This window comes from Balaenoptera ricei, chromosome 12 (genome assembly GCF_028023285.1).
Source record: "Balaenoptera ricei isolate mBalRic1 chromosome 12, mBalRic1.hap2, whole genome shotgun sequence".
NCBI lineage: Eukaryota > Metazoa > Chordata > Mammalia > Artiodactyla > Balaenopteridae > Balaenoptera > Balaenoptera ricei.
Genome location: NC_082650.1, coordinates 86,059,484 through 86,074,634, shown reverse-complemented (window position 1 = coordinate 86,074,634; position 15,151 = coordinate 86,059,484). Strand labels below are relative to the sequence as shown.

The 15,151-nt window shown below is 44.7% G+C and overlaps 1 protein-coding gene across 7 annotated transcripts in view; it reads left to right on the top strand.

Moving 5' to 3' along the window:
* The first annotated feature begins 4,539 nt into the window (after positions 1-4,539).
* RIMS1 (regulating synaptic membrane exocytosis 1) overlaps positions 4,540-15,151 on the top strand; it is a 472,918-nt gene continuing 462,306 nt past the window's right edge. For all 7 annotated transcript variants that reach the window (XM_059941806.1, XM_059941803.1, XM_059941808.1 and 4 more), the window contains exon 1: positions 4,540-4,733. In XM_059941806.1, the coding sequence (XP_059797789.1) occupies positions 4,570-4,733 (164 nt within the window). In that variant the 5' untranslated portion in view covers positions 4,540-4,569. The remainder of the gene's footprint in view (positions 4,734-15,151) is intronic.

Here is a 15,151-nt window from a genome sequence, read left to right as displayed (position 1 = left end):
TATCTTATGAATAGAGATTTAAGACATTTTTCTATGCACTTCATTGGTTGGGCAAGGGACATCACAGGAGAAGTTTCATGGTCTCTCAAGTCAATACCTCTGGATACCAAGCTCGTAAGTTGGGATTTTTCCCAATACTTGTCTAAAGCATGTTTCCTCCCTTAGGAGAGTGGGCAGTTTTATTACCGTCCAAATACATTTAGGAAATGCCAAGCCAAACCAAGTAAAACACATTTCATTACTGCAGTAAATAATTGCTTCTTAGAACCTTTTCTTTCTTAAGGTGCCTTGCGAGTTTCTAAGAGGGAGGTATTGTGCACATTTTTCTAAGTTTATTGGGTATTTTTTGTAGAGTGTCTTCAAGAACTAATCATCTGTGCCACACACTTTGGTACATCTACTTAGTGTTTATTTGCTTACTTAAGTGCACGTAAGTTCTGCTTTTCTGGAAGCAAATTTGTAGAAGTATACTTCTCTTGCATTTCAACCCCTCCATGATGGATGAGATCCCTGACAGAAAGGGAGACACTGATGGGTGTACCATGGCATCTACTAATTTATTGGTCAATTCATTCACTTCTTTATTCATTTACTCACTCACTGATTTCACACATAATTATCAAGCAGCAAGGAAGAGGTTATGAACAAAAAGATGATTGAGACCAGACTTCTTTTCATTAAATCATCTAGATAACATATCAATCACCACTTCCCAAAGTAATTCTAATAGATGGAAACCACTTGCAATGGACTGAATTGTGTGCCCCCCTAAAATTCATATGTCAAAGTCCTAATCCCTAGTACCTAAGAAGGTGACTATATTTGAAGATAGGACCTTTGAAGAGGTGATTAAGGTTAAATGAGGTCATAAGGGTGTGGGCCCTAACCCAACAGGAATGATGTCCTTATAAGCGGAGGGACAGATGCCAGGGATGGGCATGCACAGACAACAGGCCATGTGAGGACACAGCAAGAAGGTAGCCAAGGAGAGAGGCCTCAGGAAAAATCAATCTTGCCAACACCTTGATTGTGGATTTCTAGCCTCCAGGGCTGTGAGAAAATAAATTTCTGTTGTTTAAGCCACCCAGCCTGTGGTGTTTTGTTATAGCAGCCCCAGCAGACGAAAACAACACTGCTAATTGTTCATTAGGCCCCTGCCTTCAAGAACTTTATTCAGCTAGTTCTAATGGCTACTGAGGATTTCTCATTTCTTTTCTTTTTTTTTTTTTAACATCTTTATTGGAGTATAATTGCTTTACAATGGTGTGTTAGTTTCTGCTGTATAACAAAGTGAATCAGTTATACATATACATATGTTCCCATATCTCTTCCCTCTTGCATCTCCCTCCCTCCCATCCTCCCTATCCCACCCCTCTAGGTGGTCACAAAGCACCGAGCTGATCTCCCTGTGCTATGCGGCTGCTTCCCACTAGCTATCTATTTTACGTTTGGTAGTGTATATATGTCCGTGCCACTCTCTCACTTTGTCCCAGCTTACCCTTCCCCCTCCCCATATCCTCAAGTCCATTCTCTAGTAGGTCTGTGTCTTTATTCCCGTCTTGCCACTAGGTTCTTCATGACCTTTTTTTTTTTTTTCCTTAGATTCCATATATATGTGTTAGCATACTGTATTTGTTTTTCTCTTTCTGACTTACTTCACTCTGTATGACAGACTCTAACTCCATCCACCTCACTACAAATAACTCAATTTCGTTTCTTTTTATGGCTGAGTAATATTCCAAGAATTTCATGAGGACCAACTTGATTATCTACCTTGTGAGGACAAGGCCTTTGTTGTATCACCACATGGACCAGCAGAGATGCAGGCATCTGATAGAATGAATGTATCACCTACCTTTCTCCTCCTCTCCATACATTAATCATGGAGAGATGGCCTAAAGCATCCCTTAGAGAGAGCAAGAAAAAAGAAAAAGAGAACCAGAAAGTATCAGGCACGTAGCTAGATACTTCAAATATGCCTTCTCATTTAACATCCCTCTTCTATTTTGAGGTAAATATCTTTACCCCTCTTTCTAGATGAAGAAACAGAGGTTCAAAGAGGATAAGTGATTTGGCCAAGATCATGAAATCACTGGTTAGAGCCAGAATTCAAACTCATTTTTTCCCTCCTGAAAATACGCTGGTCTGTGGGAAATAGTGACAATTTTTTAAAAATGAAGAAAAGATGCTGATTAGAGTGCTTTCATCAATTGCTTAATTAGAGGAAAAAGGAAATCTGGCTAGGGAGAAGCACTTACGAAAAAGGACTGGAAATTTCTGTGGACTATGTGTTTATTTCAGTGACATCCTCGGAACCGACATGGCTACCAAAAAGCTAGGCCAATGTTAAGTTGTGCAAATAAAAACAATGATTATAAGGCAGTTACTAAGTGCCAGGCACTCTTCTCAGTTCTTTCCGTGTATTCTTTTTTTTTTAAAGAGCTATTCTTTTTTTAATTAATTAATTTTTTGTTGTTGTTGTGTTGGGTCTTCGTTTCTGTGCGAGGGCTTTCTCTAGTTGTGGCAAGCGGGGGCCACTCTTCATCGCGGTGCGCGGGCCTCTCACTATCGTGGCCTCTCTTGTTGCGGAGCACAGGCTCCAGACGCGCAGGCTCAGTAGTTGTGGCTCACGGGCCTAGTTGCTCCGCGGCATGTGGGATCTTCCCAGACCAGGGCTCGAACCCGTGTCCCCTGCATTGGCAGGCAGATTCTCAACCACTGCGCCACCAGGGAAGCCCTTTCCGTGTATTCTTGATACCACCAATCAGGAAGGCTAGTGAAAACAAAACCAGTGTGTCCAAAGGCAGGTGACCAGAATGGCCAGAATTTGAAATCATGCTACAGGGTTACTGGTTGGGTAAACTGGGAAGGTTTACTCTAGAGAAAATTGAAGGCCATATGATGGCCATCTCAGGGAGTTGAAAGATTTTCCGGTAGGAGGGGGCTTTAGACATAGGGATAAAATTGAGTGGTAGTGAGCCTTCCATCACTGACATTATTCACATGGATGTGTCCAGGTAGAAGCAACACCCACATTCAGCAGGTGGTCAAGCAATTAAGCTCTTAAATTTTTTAAACTTGAAGATTTTAGGATTTTTTAGGATTCATAAATATCATCATCCTTATCTTCTTTATTAACAAAGTTAGGTTTGGAGGGAAAAAAATTAATGCTAGATCCCTTCTGGACTTATAGAAAGAATTCTGCAGGAGAGAAACATATCAATTTTTCTCATCACCATTGCGAAGAGAAATTTTTGTTCGATTTGAACTCTTCTCTAGATTGATTCTTTTATAAATATATTAGCCAAATTCAGTCTCCAGGTTTGAAAGCTGATAACATGAACTGTTTTGAAAGGATTGTGTATTTATTTTTGCCGTTATCAGCAAGAGGAGCTCATCCTTAATGCTTATCATTGGGCCAGGCATTAAGCAGAAGCTCCTTACACTAGGTTGTGTGTGTTTATTCATTTGTTTGTTTTTTTTTAAATCTGGGATCAGTGTTTCTTGAGAAGTACCTACAGCGGCTAAGAAGTGAGTGCCTGGTGATACCAGAGCATCATTAGAGGAATTAGAGTAGATAATCCATTGGCAAGCAGCAGAGAAGTGCGGTTATGAGATGGCATGGGCGACCAAGAGCCCCAAACGACAAATTAAAGATTTGCCGTGCTGTGGGGTCCCTGGAGGGGCGGTTCAGGTACATTGCAGAGCAGTCTTACTGAGGACGGGTCAAGAAAGACTGTGTACAATGGACCCAGAAAATCCAGGCTGTTGGAGGGGGGTGTGTGTATCAAAATTATCTTAAGAGCCACATCGCTGTGGCTATGAACACTTGACCACTAAATGAGAAGGAGACGGTGGAAGGGGGAAAATGCACGCAGAGGGTGTTCCGTCCTGTTCAGAACATCGGGGCTGCTCCGATAATACGAATGCTCCACGACGAAGATGGAGCGAGGATGATGATGATTAATGCCACCCGTGGGAAACTAGGGCTGGCGAGGCTGACAGAGACGGGGGACCCGGCGAGGCAGGATGAGTCACGGGGGAGGGTACCTGGGCTGGAGCGCGCGGGGGCGGCGGGGCGCGGGGCTGGGACCGGGAGTGGGCGGGTGGGCGCCGTGGGCGGAGCGGCTCCGGGCCGAGCGGCTGGGCTGGCGGCCGTGTCTGCGAGCGCGACAGCATCACCGGAGCCGAGCCGCGGGACTCCGCCTAAGCGACACCCAAACTCTCCTCCCGCACCGCGCACGGAGGCGGCCGAGCCCGAGCCTCCGAGCCCCCCGCGCGCCCGAGCCCCCGCCCCCGCCCCCGCCCCCGCCCGGGAGGCTGGGCTGCGGGAAGCGCCCGGGCGCCCGCGCCTCGCCAGGGCCACCAAAACAAAGGCAGCATCCGGGGCTGGGTGGAGGCGGAGGACCATGACAGCCCGGGCTCGCGCGCTCCCCTGCCCCGCTGCCGCCGCCGCCGCCGCCGCGAGGGCTCCGCGGTGAGCCGAGCAGGGGCGCAGCCGCCGGGCGTGCGTCGGAAGGCGCGCCCGCGCCGAGCCCAGGCCAGCCGAGGGGCGGGCAGGCCGCGAAGATGTCCTCGGCCGTGGGGCCCCGCGGTCCCCGCCCGCCCACCGTGCCTCCCCCGATGCCCGAGCTGCCCGACCTGAGCCACCTGACCGAGGAGGAGAGGAACATCATCATGGCAGTGATGGACCGGCAGAAGGAGGAGGAGGAGAAGGAAGAAGCCATGCTCAAGTAAGCCAGCGCGGCCGCGCCATGCGTGCCTCCACCGGGCCGCTCCCCGCCGCCACCCGCTCCTAGCGGCCGAGTGTGGCTTAGAGGCGGGCCGGGGGCCGGGGGCCGGGGGGCGCGGGGCCGGGGCGGGGAGGAGGCTGCGAGGACAGCTGGCGGGCGGGGCTGCGCTGAGCCCTGAACCGAGGAGCCCGGAGAGGGCGGCTGGGGACCGCGGTGCCGGGAGGACTGGGGGGACGGCGCCAGCCGGGGTGGGATGTGCAAGGCTGCAAAGAGCCGATTCCGCCCGAGTGGAAGGCAGGGCCCTGGGCCGGGAGCAGGTGAGGGGCAGAAGCTGAGCGGCAGGAAGGGCAGGTGGGCGAAGAGCCGCCGGGAAAAGCTCTTCTTTCCCTGGAGTTGTCGAGCCGGTTGGGATTGCCCCAGCCAAGGGTGTCAGTATTGGTGTAAGAAAAATGCTTATTTTGAGTGTTCATTTTGCTACTCATTCATCTCACAGCTCGGGGTTGGGTCTTTTTTTTTTGGGCAGTTGCCATCTTTGGTAACCTGCTTCTTCAGCGTCTCTCTAACCTTTGCTTCGGGGTCTTCTACACGGAATACCTGTGTGAAGACAGATTTTCCTCCCCGTATACGATGCCACTGGCAATGCAAAGTTTTTAATAATAGGAGAAGCTGATGGGGACTCTGGCCTGAATAAAATAGAGGTTCCTCTTTACTGGTTTCCAAGGGAGTAGTTCCAGGGCCTTCTCGTTTCCTGGTGCAAGCCGTACCATAAGGGGTCTGATTATTTGCACACATCCCCCCTTCTTTAAAGCCCATCAACCCTTCAGGGGATCTCCGTCCAGCGCCCCGTTTTCCGGGGTCTGGGGAGGGGACGGGGCTGGTGGCTGGCGAGGCAGGCGCGTGTGACACTGCCCTGCCACCTGCCTTAGTCTCGGGCGAAACTGCTCACAAGGTGCTGGCCTCCCGCGCCTCCTTGCCATCCCCGTGCAGTGGAGCTGGAGGGGACGTGAACCCCGCCTTCCCCGAGAGGTCCTCCTGTATTGGGGAAAGTTTTCAACTTGGCAGTGAGGAAATCTAGAGGCCCTGATGGGGACTAGTTCCCTGGCTCCCCGCGTTAAGGCCAGGAGGTGTATCTGGGGCGGAAGGTTGGAGTGAAGAGCCCGAGGGAGCCTGTTGCATGTGGAGTTACAGCGGAGAGCAAAGGAGGGGCGGCAAAGGGGCGGCACCCCCGTACCCCAACCCGGGCCCAGCGCACGCCCTCCCGCCTCTCCCCCGCCCCCCGGGATGGCCTCCTGAAGAGGAGGTGCTGTCACAGGAGGGAAGCAGCAGAGGCTGGCAGCAGAGAACCGGAGGGGCTACATCCCCAGCCTGCCGGGTCTCCGCTAGCGCAGCTGCCGCCCAGATGGGAGAGGGGGCGTTGAGGGAGAGCAGCGAGGGCTGGTCACAGCACAAGAGGAGCGATCCAGTCATCCCTGCCCTTTTATCGTAGACTCAGAGAGAGAGGGCCCATTAACTCGGAAGGCCGGAGCTGGCCTGCTTCTCTGAAGAGCAGCAGGTTTCTGGATTCCCTGCCCCTTCTTATCCAAAAAACAGGGGCTTGAAGCCTGCAGGCGTGCAGGAAGCAGAACCTCGTGAATCTGCTGCCTGTCCCTGGCGGAAGGTCCCTGGCGCTGCAGGCTTTTCCCCTCGTCTGAGACTGGAAGTAATGCATGGTGTCTGCTGGTGCTGCTGTCTGTCTGTCTGGTTGTCAGTCCGTCTTGTCCTCACCCGTCACAGCCCCCCGCCACCTGTCCCGGACACGTCTTCTGCTGGTCAGCATGCACCGTTTTGCTCCCGTTCCTTTCGGTGTTCACTGCAGACAGCAGGTGCACAGAGACCTCCAGCAGGCGATGGAAAACATGGGCTGCTGCCTGACAGGTCCGACCGGGAAGGGAAGGCGCAGGGCAAGTCAGTGGGCGTCGCTCCTCTTCACTGGCTGTTTCAGGGCTGGTGGAGAGAGGGTCCCTAAGCAGGGAAGGGGGAGTTCTAGGAGGGATCAGATCCTACAGGCTTCTATGGACGAATAAAAATGAAGGACACCGTCCAACTGTTCACGTCAAAAGCATCTTTCCCACTGCTGTGCCGTGACTGCTGTCCCTGGCACGCACGTGCTGTTCCTTTCTTGCAAGGATTCTCTAAATATTGCAGTGTGTGGTGCTGTCACACCACAGCCTCTGCAAGCCCAGGCCTCGGCACTAACTTTATCAATCAGCCTCCGCTGCTAATGTCGTGGCCTGTGCGGTGGCAGACTGGGGATGTTCTGGAATCCCAGTTTGCTGCCATGGAAGTCTGTCATGTTGTCCACAAATTAGTGCAACAGAGATGTACTTTTTTCTAGAGGGCGGTTTATGTCTTAAAAACTGAGGACTGTAGGGGTTATTCAGATGACACACCTATATGGGAGCTTAATGACACAGAGTCGTGGATGGTGGCCCTTTCTAAACTTTGCAGAAAGGTAGACTGGAACACAGGAGGCTTTTCACAAGCCTTGTGAAATAGTCGTTAAATTGGAGATGAGTTTTGGCAGTAGCGCACGGTCGTTATATCACATATCTGAGAATTTAGTCCCACAACAGGCCCTGCGAAGCTAAAGTCCTGGTAACTCAGCATTTAGACTTAAACTTCCCCTTGGTCATTACTGTAGAGCCATCGCCTGAGCTCCCTACTTCCTGTGTGTGCTCTCTGTTAACAATTTGTAAAAACAGGCACTAGTAGAGAGGAGAGAGAAAACTGATGGGCGAATACACCAAAGAAACATTATAAAATATCAATTAAAATATATTCGTACAGTTTCGTCAGGCTTGGTTGTATATTACTACTTGAATTTGGCCTTGATAATGTCTTTAAATATGTATAAATGGAAAAGGATAATGAAGCTACTTTCACCTCAAGATTTCAGGAAAATTTTTTCTTTGAAATTATAAGTACTTTGTCATAAAAATAATTCATTTTGTTGGCAAAGTGCACTGATTTCAAATACCTTTGCCATCTAACAAAACTTAATTGACTCCTGAAAATAATTTCTAATGGTTGATTTAATTCCCTGCAGAAAGAAGGTCTTTCTTAATCTTAGTAGGGTTTTGGGGTGTGTGTGTAGGTGTGTGTAGATGTGTGTAGGTATGGGTGTGAGTGTGTGTTCTAGAAGTCTTTTGAAACCTAGCTTCCTCAATGAATACTTCTTCAAGTAACTGTCATCAGACACCAAAAGCCAGTATATTACATGGGTTGAAAACTGCGTTATCTGGGACCTAAATCAGAGAAGATCTCATTAGATCTAAAATCTTATTCCACTTTTATAAAAGCTTCATAGAGAAAGGAATTACAGAGTAGCAAGGCAAGAGAAAAAATATAGAAGCAGAGACTGAAAAGGATGGCTAGCGGCTGGGAATTGAGAACCGTGTGGGAATATTTAATAGAACTACCAACATTTATTGAGCATTTACCTCATGCTGGCCATTATTCTAAATGGTTATTGAACCAAATGCCAAAGAGTTGAACTGTGTTCAAGTTCAATATATGTATATTTGGATTCTCACAAACAGCTTGTGCATAAGGTAAGTAGGGTCATATAACCCACAAATACTCATCCAGCCCTTAGAGGGTTCCTGGAATACCTTGAACCTACTCACGTAATATGGCCCAGCCAGGATTCAAACCCAGACCTTTTATTCTAAGTCCAAGTATCGTCCCACACGCTGCACTGTCCTTTTACCAACAAGAAGCCTGTACTTCATCTACCTTTTCCTTAGATTAATGCCTGTTCGTCCCTCAGTTTCAGAGGAGGGGTTTGGCAGGTTAGGCTGATTCAGAAGATCAGCTGCTGATTATAGGAGACCCTGGAGCTTCACCCACACTCTTAATAGAGTTTCCCAGTGAATTGAGGGCAAGGACATTGTCCCCAGTTTGAAGATAATAAAAAGCACAATTGTAAGTCCATTAATGTTGGATCTGAGCATTCAGGGTTCAAATTCTAGTCCTGCCTCTTAAATTGTATAAATGTGGGCCAGAAAATTAAATTGGGATTCTAGGAGGTTCTTTTTTTTTTTTTTTTTTTTTACAAATCCTGCAATTCATTGTGTGATTTGATTTATAAAGAATATTGACTTTGGACTTCTCCCTCTCTCTTAACAGGGAACCTAATGCCCACTAGCTCTTCAAACATCTGTAATACCTACTTCCTTTGTGAGAGGAGAGACAAAGTAGAGGGGTAGAACCCTTGCACCTTCAGCTTTTCTTTCTCTTTTTTCTATCTCCAACCAGTTATAATATTGTGACCCAAAACATATCCAGAAGGCTCAATTAGCAACTGGGAAAAGAAGGAAAGATAGTTGGGGGCAGCTGGGGTGGAGTGAGGGCAGAGTCCCCAGAATGCAGGTATCATGTTTCATTGAGGTTTGCAAAGATTTTCATGTCTTACACCCCAAAATATTCTCTCCCGTTGCTGAGGCAGAGGTGGGTAAGAAGGGAAAAGAGAAAAAGCAAAGAGTAATTTGAGAAAGCTGCTAAAGCATGAGCAGGTGTCTACATGGTCCCAGATGCTGTGTTAAGTAGTAAAGTCGGGGAGAGGAAATGTCTAGTCTCCTTCACACCCCTAATGGATAGGGTTACATTTAGGGAAGGTTATCCCAGAACCATTGCAGTTTTCTGCTTTCAACAAAAACCTATCTTAGTAAATGTGCATGCCCAAATGCTCATGGAGAAAATTCAGAAAAGGGAAGCCTAAAGAAAAAAAAAAAAAAAAATGAAAGAAGTGAGGCGTTGTCAAAGAGAATAGAGGGTAAGAAACATAACACTTAGTTCACATTTTGGCCAGCCTGTCTTGACTCTCTTTTACCTCTGTGTATTCCTTCTTAACCAGAAGTGAGGCACACCATTGCTGAGGTAAATAGATTACTAAGTCTGGAGTAGAATATGGAAACCAGTGTGGGCTCTAGGTGCCCCTGCAGACTTGAATAGAAACACAGCACCTTGGGAGTGTTACTTGCCCAACCGGTCAGATGAGAGAGTAGTGTGAATTTAACCTGCGCAGCAAGAGCCAGCTTCCTGCAAAGATATAAAGCAGCAATTCCTGCAATAATATTACTATCTTCCTACATCTGCAATATGCAGATGGATGAGCTTGCTGTAGCATGGATTGTAAAGTTCATTGAACTGCAGTTCATTTATTGTTATGGACTATTTTATATCTTTAAACAACTTCTACATTTTGTCCTATGATGGGAGTTGGGTATTTTAGAGCTGGTCCTGAGAGTTGAACTAAGTTGGCCTGAGGCACGAGGCAATTGAAGTAATAGAACCCAGAACCCACATACACGGACTCCAAACCTTTAGTGTTCTTATAAGTCTTTTCAAAAGTGCATCAAGCTTTGGCTATTATGGTTTGTTTCCCTCTTCCGTTGGGGAAGGAGCTTAACATTTGGGCGTTTGGCTGGATACGTTACATATTTCACCCTGCCCCATGCTCACCTCTTGAGAGGTCTACCTTGTGACTATTCTATTAGTTTCTGTTAGTGAAATTCCCAGAACTAGCTCAATGCCTTCCAAACCCTTTCCTGATGACATTTGATCCTGGAGTCCAGAAAATAAACTAAAGGGGCAAGAAAGAGGTCACGTGGCTAGTGGCATTTTCCAGCCTTTTCCGAGGACTCCAGTCTCTGGAACGGGCCACAGGTGACTGGCTAACCCCATGTGCACCTGGGCTCTCTGATCTGGCTCATTAGCTGGCAGTGCTCTCGAATGCCTTCTCATCTTCCCACCACGCTCCTGAACCATGAGGTTCTCTCTTCTCTCTACTATTGTTCTGAATTTTGTATGTTCGGTAGGCTATTTCTAACAAAGCATCATGTGATATTCAATTCAACAATAATACCACTGTGTCAGGTATGAGAGTTGGGTCAGGAATTGGGCTGTTGGGTAGAGTAAAGAGAGAGTCTTCTGCTTCAGCCCGACCTTGGCTTAGTTCCTACCATTTTAAAACTGCCGTGACCAGAAGGGGAGGTGAGCATCAGATAGTTAGATAGAGCAGTAGACTAGATTCTGCTCTTAACACGGACACTTTCTGTAGGTGTAAACATCAACAAGTTAACTCATCCGCACCCCAGTTTCTTCCTGTGTAAGGTGAAAGTGATAATGTCTGCCCTTCTAACCTACAAGGCTTTCACATGATGGTAGAGGCACCCTAAACTTCAAAGTGCTGTACCAAGGAAAGGTGGCATTATTAACTTTACTTTGTAAAACTATAGAAGAATCCCCAGAGCATCTTTTCCTGTGATGATTGCAGCTACTAGAGGTCCCACGGAGATGGGTTCTTGTAGACGAATCCATCCATCATATCGTGCTAGCAGGGCGGTGTGTCCAGGGTTTCAGCCACCAGGGTGAGAATTTGGCGAAGAGGTCAAAGGTAAAATGAGTCCAGGGTTTGACCTGAGGTTATATTTACCTTCCTTCCATTTTCCTTTCTTTCTCATTAAATAGCTCATAAATGTCTTTAGCACAAAAAGCAATGTGGGCAAAGTGATAGAGTTTGAAATAGCTAAAAGACGACCTTAATTCAAAAGTGAGCAGAGAAATTAGCTTAGGGTCATTCCCTCAACTTTTGCTAGAAAAGAATCGGGAGAAACAGACTGATGATTTTAGTGTCACTGGATTTAATAAATTATTCACTTTAAATTAGCTGAATAAGGGGCCATATACTTGTCAAGTGGTAATTCCTCTTTCATATCAGTTTACTGTTGGGTATGGGTTAGATTGAATAGATTGTACGTGTTGAAGAACTTTTTAAGATTCTGTGCTGGATGTCTCAGGCTTTCTGTATGTATATTCTTACACTTTTACTTCAGGTTTATGTACATTTATTTTGACCTAGGTCAGTGTTCTGTGGATGGTGAAAGGGGAATATACTGCAGAATTGACCTTACTTTTTAAAAATTTATTTTATTGAAGTACAGTTGATTTATAATGTTGTGTTAGTTTCTGTTGTACAACAAAGTGATTAAGTTTCATATATATATATATTATTTTTCATATTCTTGTCCCTTATGGTTTATTACAAGATATTGAATATAGTTCCCTGTGCTATACAGTAGGACCTTGTTGTTTATCCGTACTGTAAATAATAGTTTGCATCTGCTAATCCCAACCTCCCAATCCATCCCTTCCCCACCCACCTCCCCCTTGGCAACCCAAAGTCTGTTCTCTATGTCTGTGAGTCTGTTTCTGTTTTGTGAGTAAGTGCATTTATATCATATTTTAGATTCAACATATAAGTAATATCATATGATACTTGTCTTTCTCCTTCTGGCTCACTTCACTCAGTATGACAATTTCTGTGTCCATCCATGTTGCTGCAAATGATATTATTTTATTCTTTTTTATGACTGAGTAATATTCCATGTATATATGTACCACATATTCTTTATCCATTCCTCTGTCGATGGACATTTAGGTTGTTTCCATGTCTTGGCTATTGTAAATAGTGCTGCTGTGAACATTGGGGTGCAAGTATCTTTTTGAATTAGTGTTTTGTCTGGATGTATGCCCATGAGTCGGATTGCTGGATCATATGGCGGCTCTATTTTAGTTTTTTGAGAAACCTCCATACCGTTGTCCATAGTGGCTGTACCAGTTTACGTTCTTACAGTGTAGGAGGGTTCCCTTTTCTCCACACCCTCTCCAGGATTTAGTGTTTGTAGATTTTTTGATGATGCCATTCTGACTGGTATGAGGTGATACCTCATTGTGGTTTTGATTTACATTGCTCTAATAATTAGCGATGTCGAGCATCTTTTCATGTGCCTATTGGGCATCTGTACGTCTTTTTTGGAGAAATGTCTATTTAGTTCTGCAGAATTGACTTTAGACATTCCTTCATCTGTTGTTAACTTGTGAAAACTTCTCGTACATTTATTGAAATAAAAAATAGAATGTTTCAAAAGAAAGTGGCTGTACATGTTGTTTTGCCCAGGACAGTATCTGTTGATGCCACATTTGTGCTGTAATTATGACTAGTACCCCTTTCTCTCAGTTTTGAATTTCAATCCAGATGATACATTAAATTATCTCCCTCTTTATAAATTTTGCTTTCCCTGAAACAAATTATTCATTTAAAACTTCAGAAAGTTTAAGCAATTAACTGTCATAAAATGTAGCAATTAGTAATTATCAATAAGTGACACAAGCGAGTTGTAGGTGTAGAATCTTGAAAATCATCTTTTGATAAATGGAAAGGCTTTTGCTGAGAATCAGGTGTTATCTTTAATGGATTCTCAGTGGAATGCTACCTTTTATGACAAAGTTGAACTTAAAAGTTCAAAACACTTTTCAAATAACAGTAACTAAGAATGCAACCTCGTGCAGGCCTCTCTCTATGAAGATTTTTCTTCGGGCCTTGCAAAGGAGCAGCCTGTGGTTTAGAGAAGACATTTAACTGGATTTTAGGATGCAATATTCTGATCATTCTTCTGAAGTTTAGATAGTAAAATAAGATAATATTACAGAAAGTAATTTCATGCAATTTGAAAGTAAAGTGCTTAATTAGATATTAAAGAACCATAATGAACCAAACAGATACCTTTATGTAGTGTAAAAGATAATACCTTGCTAATGATTTACATATTATTTAGTATATATTTTTATATTTCCCATCATTATGCCAGATAATCATTGTCTGGGAGATGCTGTTATATTTACATAGAGAAGGGATGTGAATTGAAAACCAATTAAGCTGTCTGTACTGTCACGTAAATGTCTTACAGCTTAGCTTCTTTTCATGGACTCTATGCATGGTCTGCATATTCACAAATGGGAACTCCTGTAGTAGTGGTTACTGATGGAGCTTTCTGTCTGTATTTGCTAGACTTTATGCAGTCTATTCGATTAGCTCCCAACTTACATTTCTGCACGCAAAACATTCCTGATCGATATGTGAGCAGTTTTCTTAATCTCAAGAATATCGAGTTATTTTATTTTATTTATTTATTTTTTAACATCTTTTTTTGAGTATAATTGCTTTACAATAGTGTGTTAGTTTCTGCTTTATAACAAAGTGAATCAGCTATACGTATACATATATCCCCATATCTCCTCCCTCTTGAGCCTCCCTCCCACCCTCCCTATCCCACCCATCTAGGTGGTCACAAAGCACCGAGCTGATCTCCCTGTGCTATGTGGCTGCTTCAAACTAGCTAGCTATTTTACATTTGGTAGTGTATATATGTCCATGCCACTCTCTCACTTTGTCCCAGCTTACCTTTCCCCCTCCCCGTATCCTCAAGTCCATTCTCTACGTCTGCATGCATCTTTATTCCTGTCCTGCCCCTAGGATCTTCAGAAACTTTTTTTTTTTTTTTTAGATTCCATATATATGTGTTAGCATGTGGTATTTCTTTTTCTCTTTCTGACTCACTTCACTCTGTATGACAGACTCTAGGTCCACCCACCTCACTACAAATAACTCAGTTTCATTTCTTTTTATGGCTGAGTAATATTCCATTGTATATATGTGCCACATCTTCTTTATCCATTCATCTGTCGATGGACACTTAGGTTGCTTCCATGTCCTGGCTATTGTAAATAGAGCTGCAATGAACATTGTGGTACATGACTCTTTTTGAATTATGGTTTTCTCAGCGTATATGCCCAGTAGTGGGATTGCTGGGTCGTATGGTAGTTCTATTTTTAGTTTTTTAAGGAATCTCCATACTGTTCTCCATAGAGGCTGTATCAATTTACATTCCCACTAACAGTGCAAGAGGGTTCCCTTTTCTCCACACCCTCTCCAGCATTTATTGTTTGTAGATATTTTGATGATGGCCATTCTGATTGGTGTGAGGTGATTCCTCATTGTAGTTTTAATTTGCATTTCTCTAATGATTAGTGATCTTGAGCATCCTTTCATGTGTTTGTTGGCAATCTGTATATCTTCCTTGGAGAAATGTCTATTTAGGTCTTCTGCCCATTTTTGGATTGGGTTGTTTGCTTTTTTGATATTGAGCTGCATGAGCTGCTTGTAAATTTTGGAGATTAATCCTTTGTCAGTTGCTTCATTTGCAAATATTTTCTCCCATTCTGAGGGTTGTCTTTTCATCTTGTTTATGGTTTCCTTTGCTGTGCAAAAGTTTTTAAGTTTCATTAGGTCCCATTTGTTTATTTTGTTTTTATTTCCATTTCTCTAGGAGGTTGGTCAAAAAGGATCTTGCTGTGATTTATGTCATAGAGTGTTCTGCCTATGTTTTCCTCTAAGAGTTTTATAGTGTCTGGTCTTACATTTAGGCTTTAATCCATTTTGAGTTTATTTTTGTGTTTGGTGTTAGGGAGTGCTGTAATTTCATTCTTTACATGTAGCTGTCCAGTTTTCCCAGCACCACTTATTGAAGAGGCTGTCA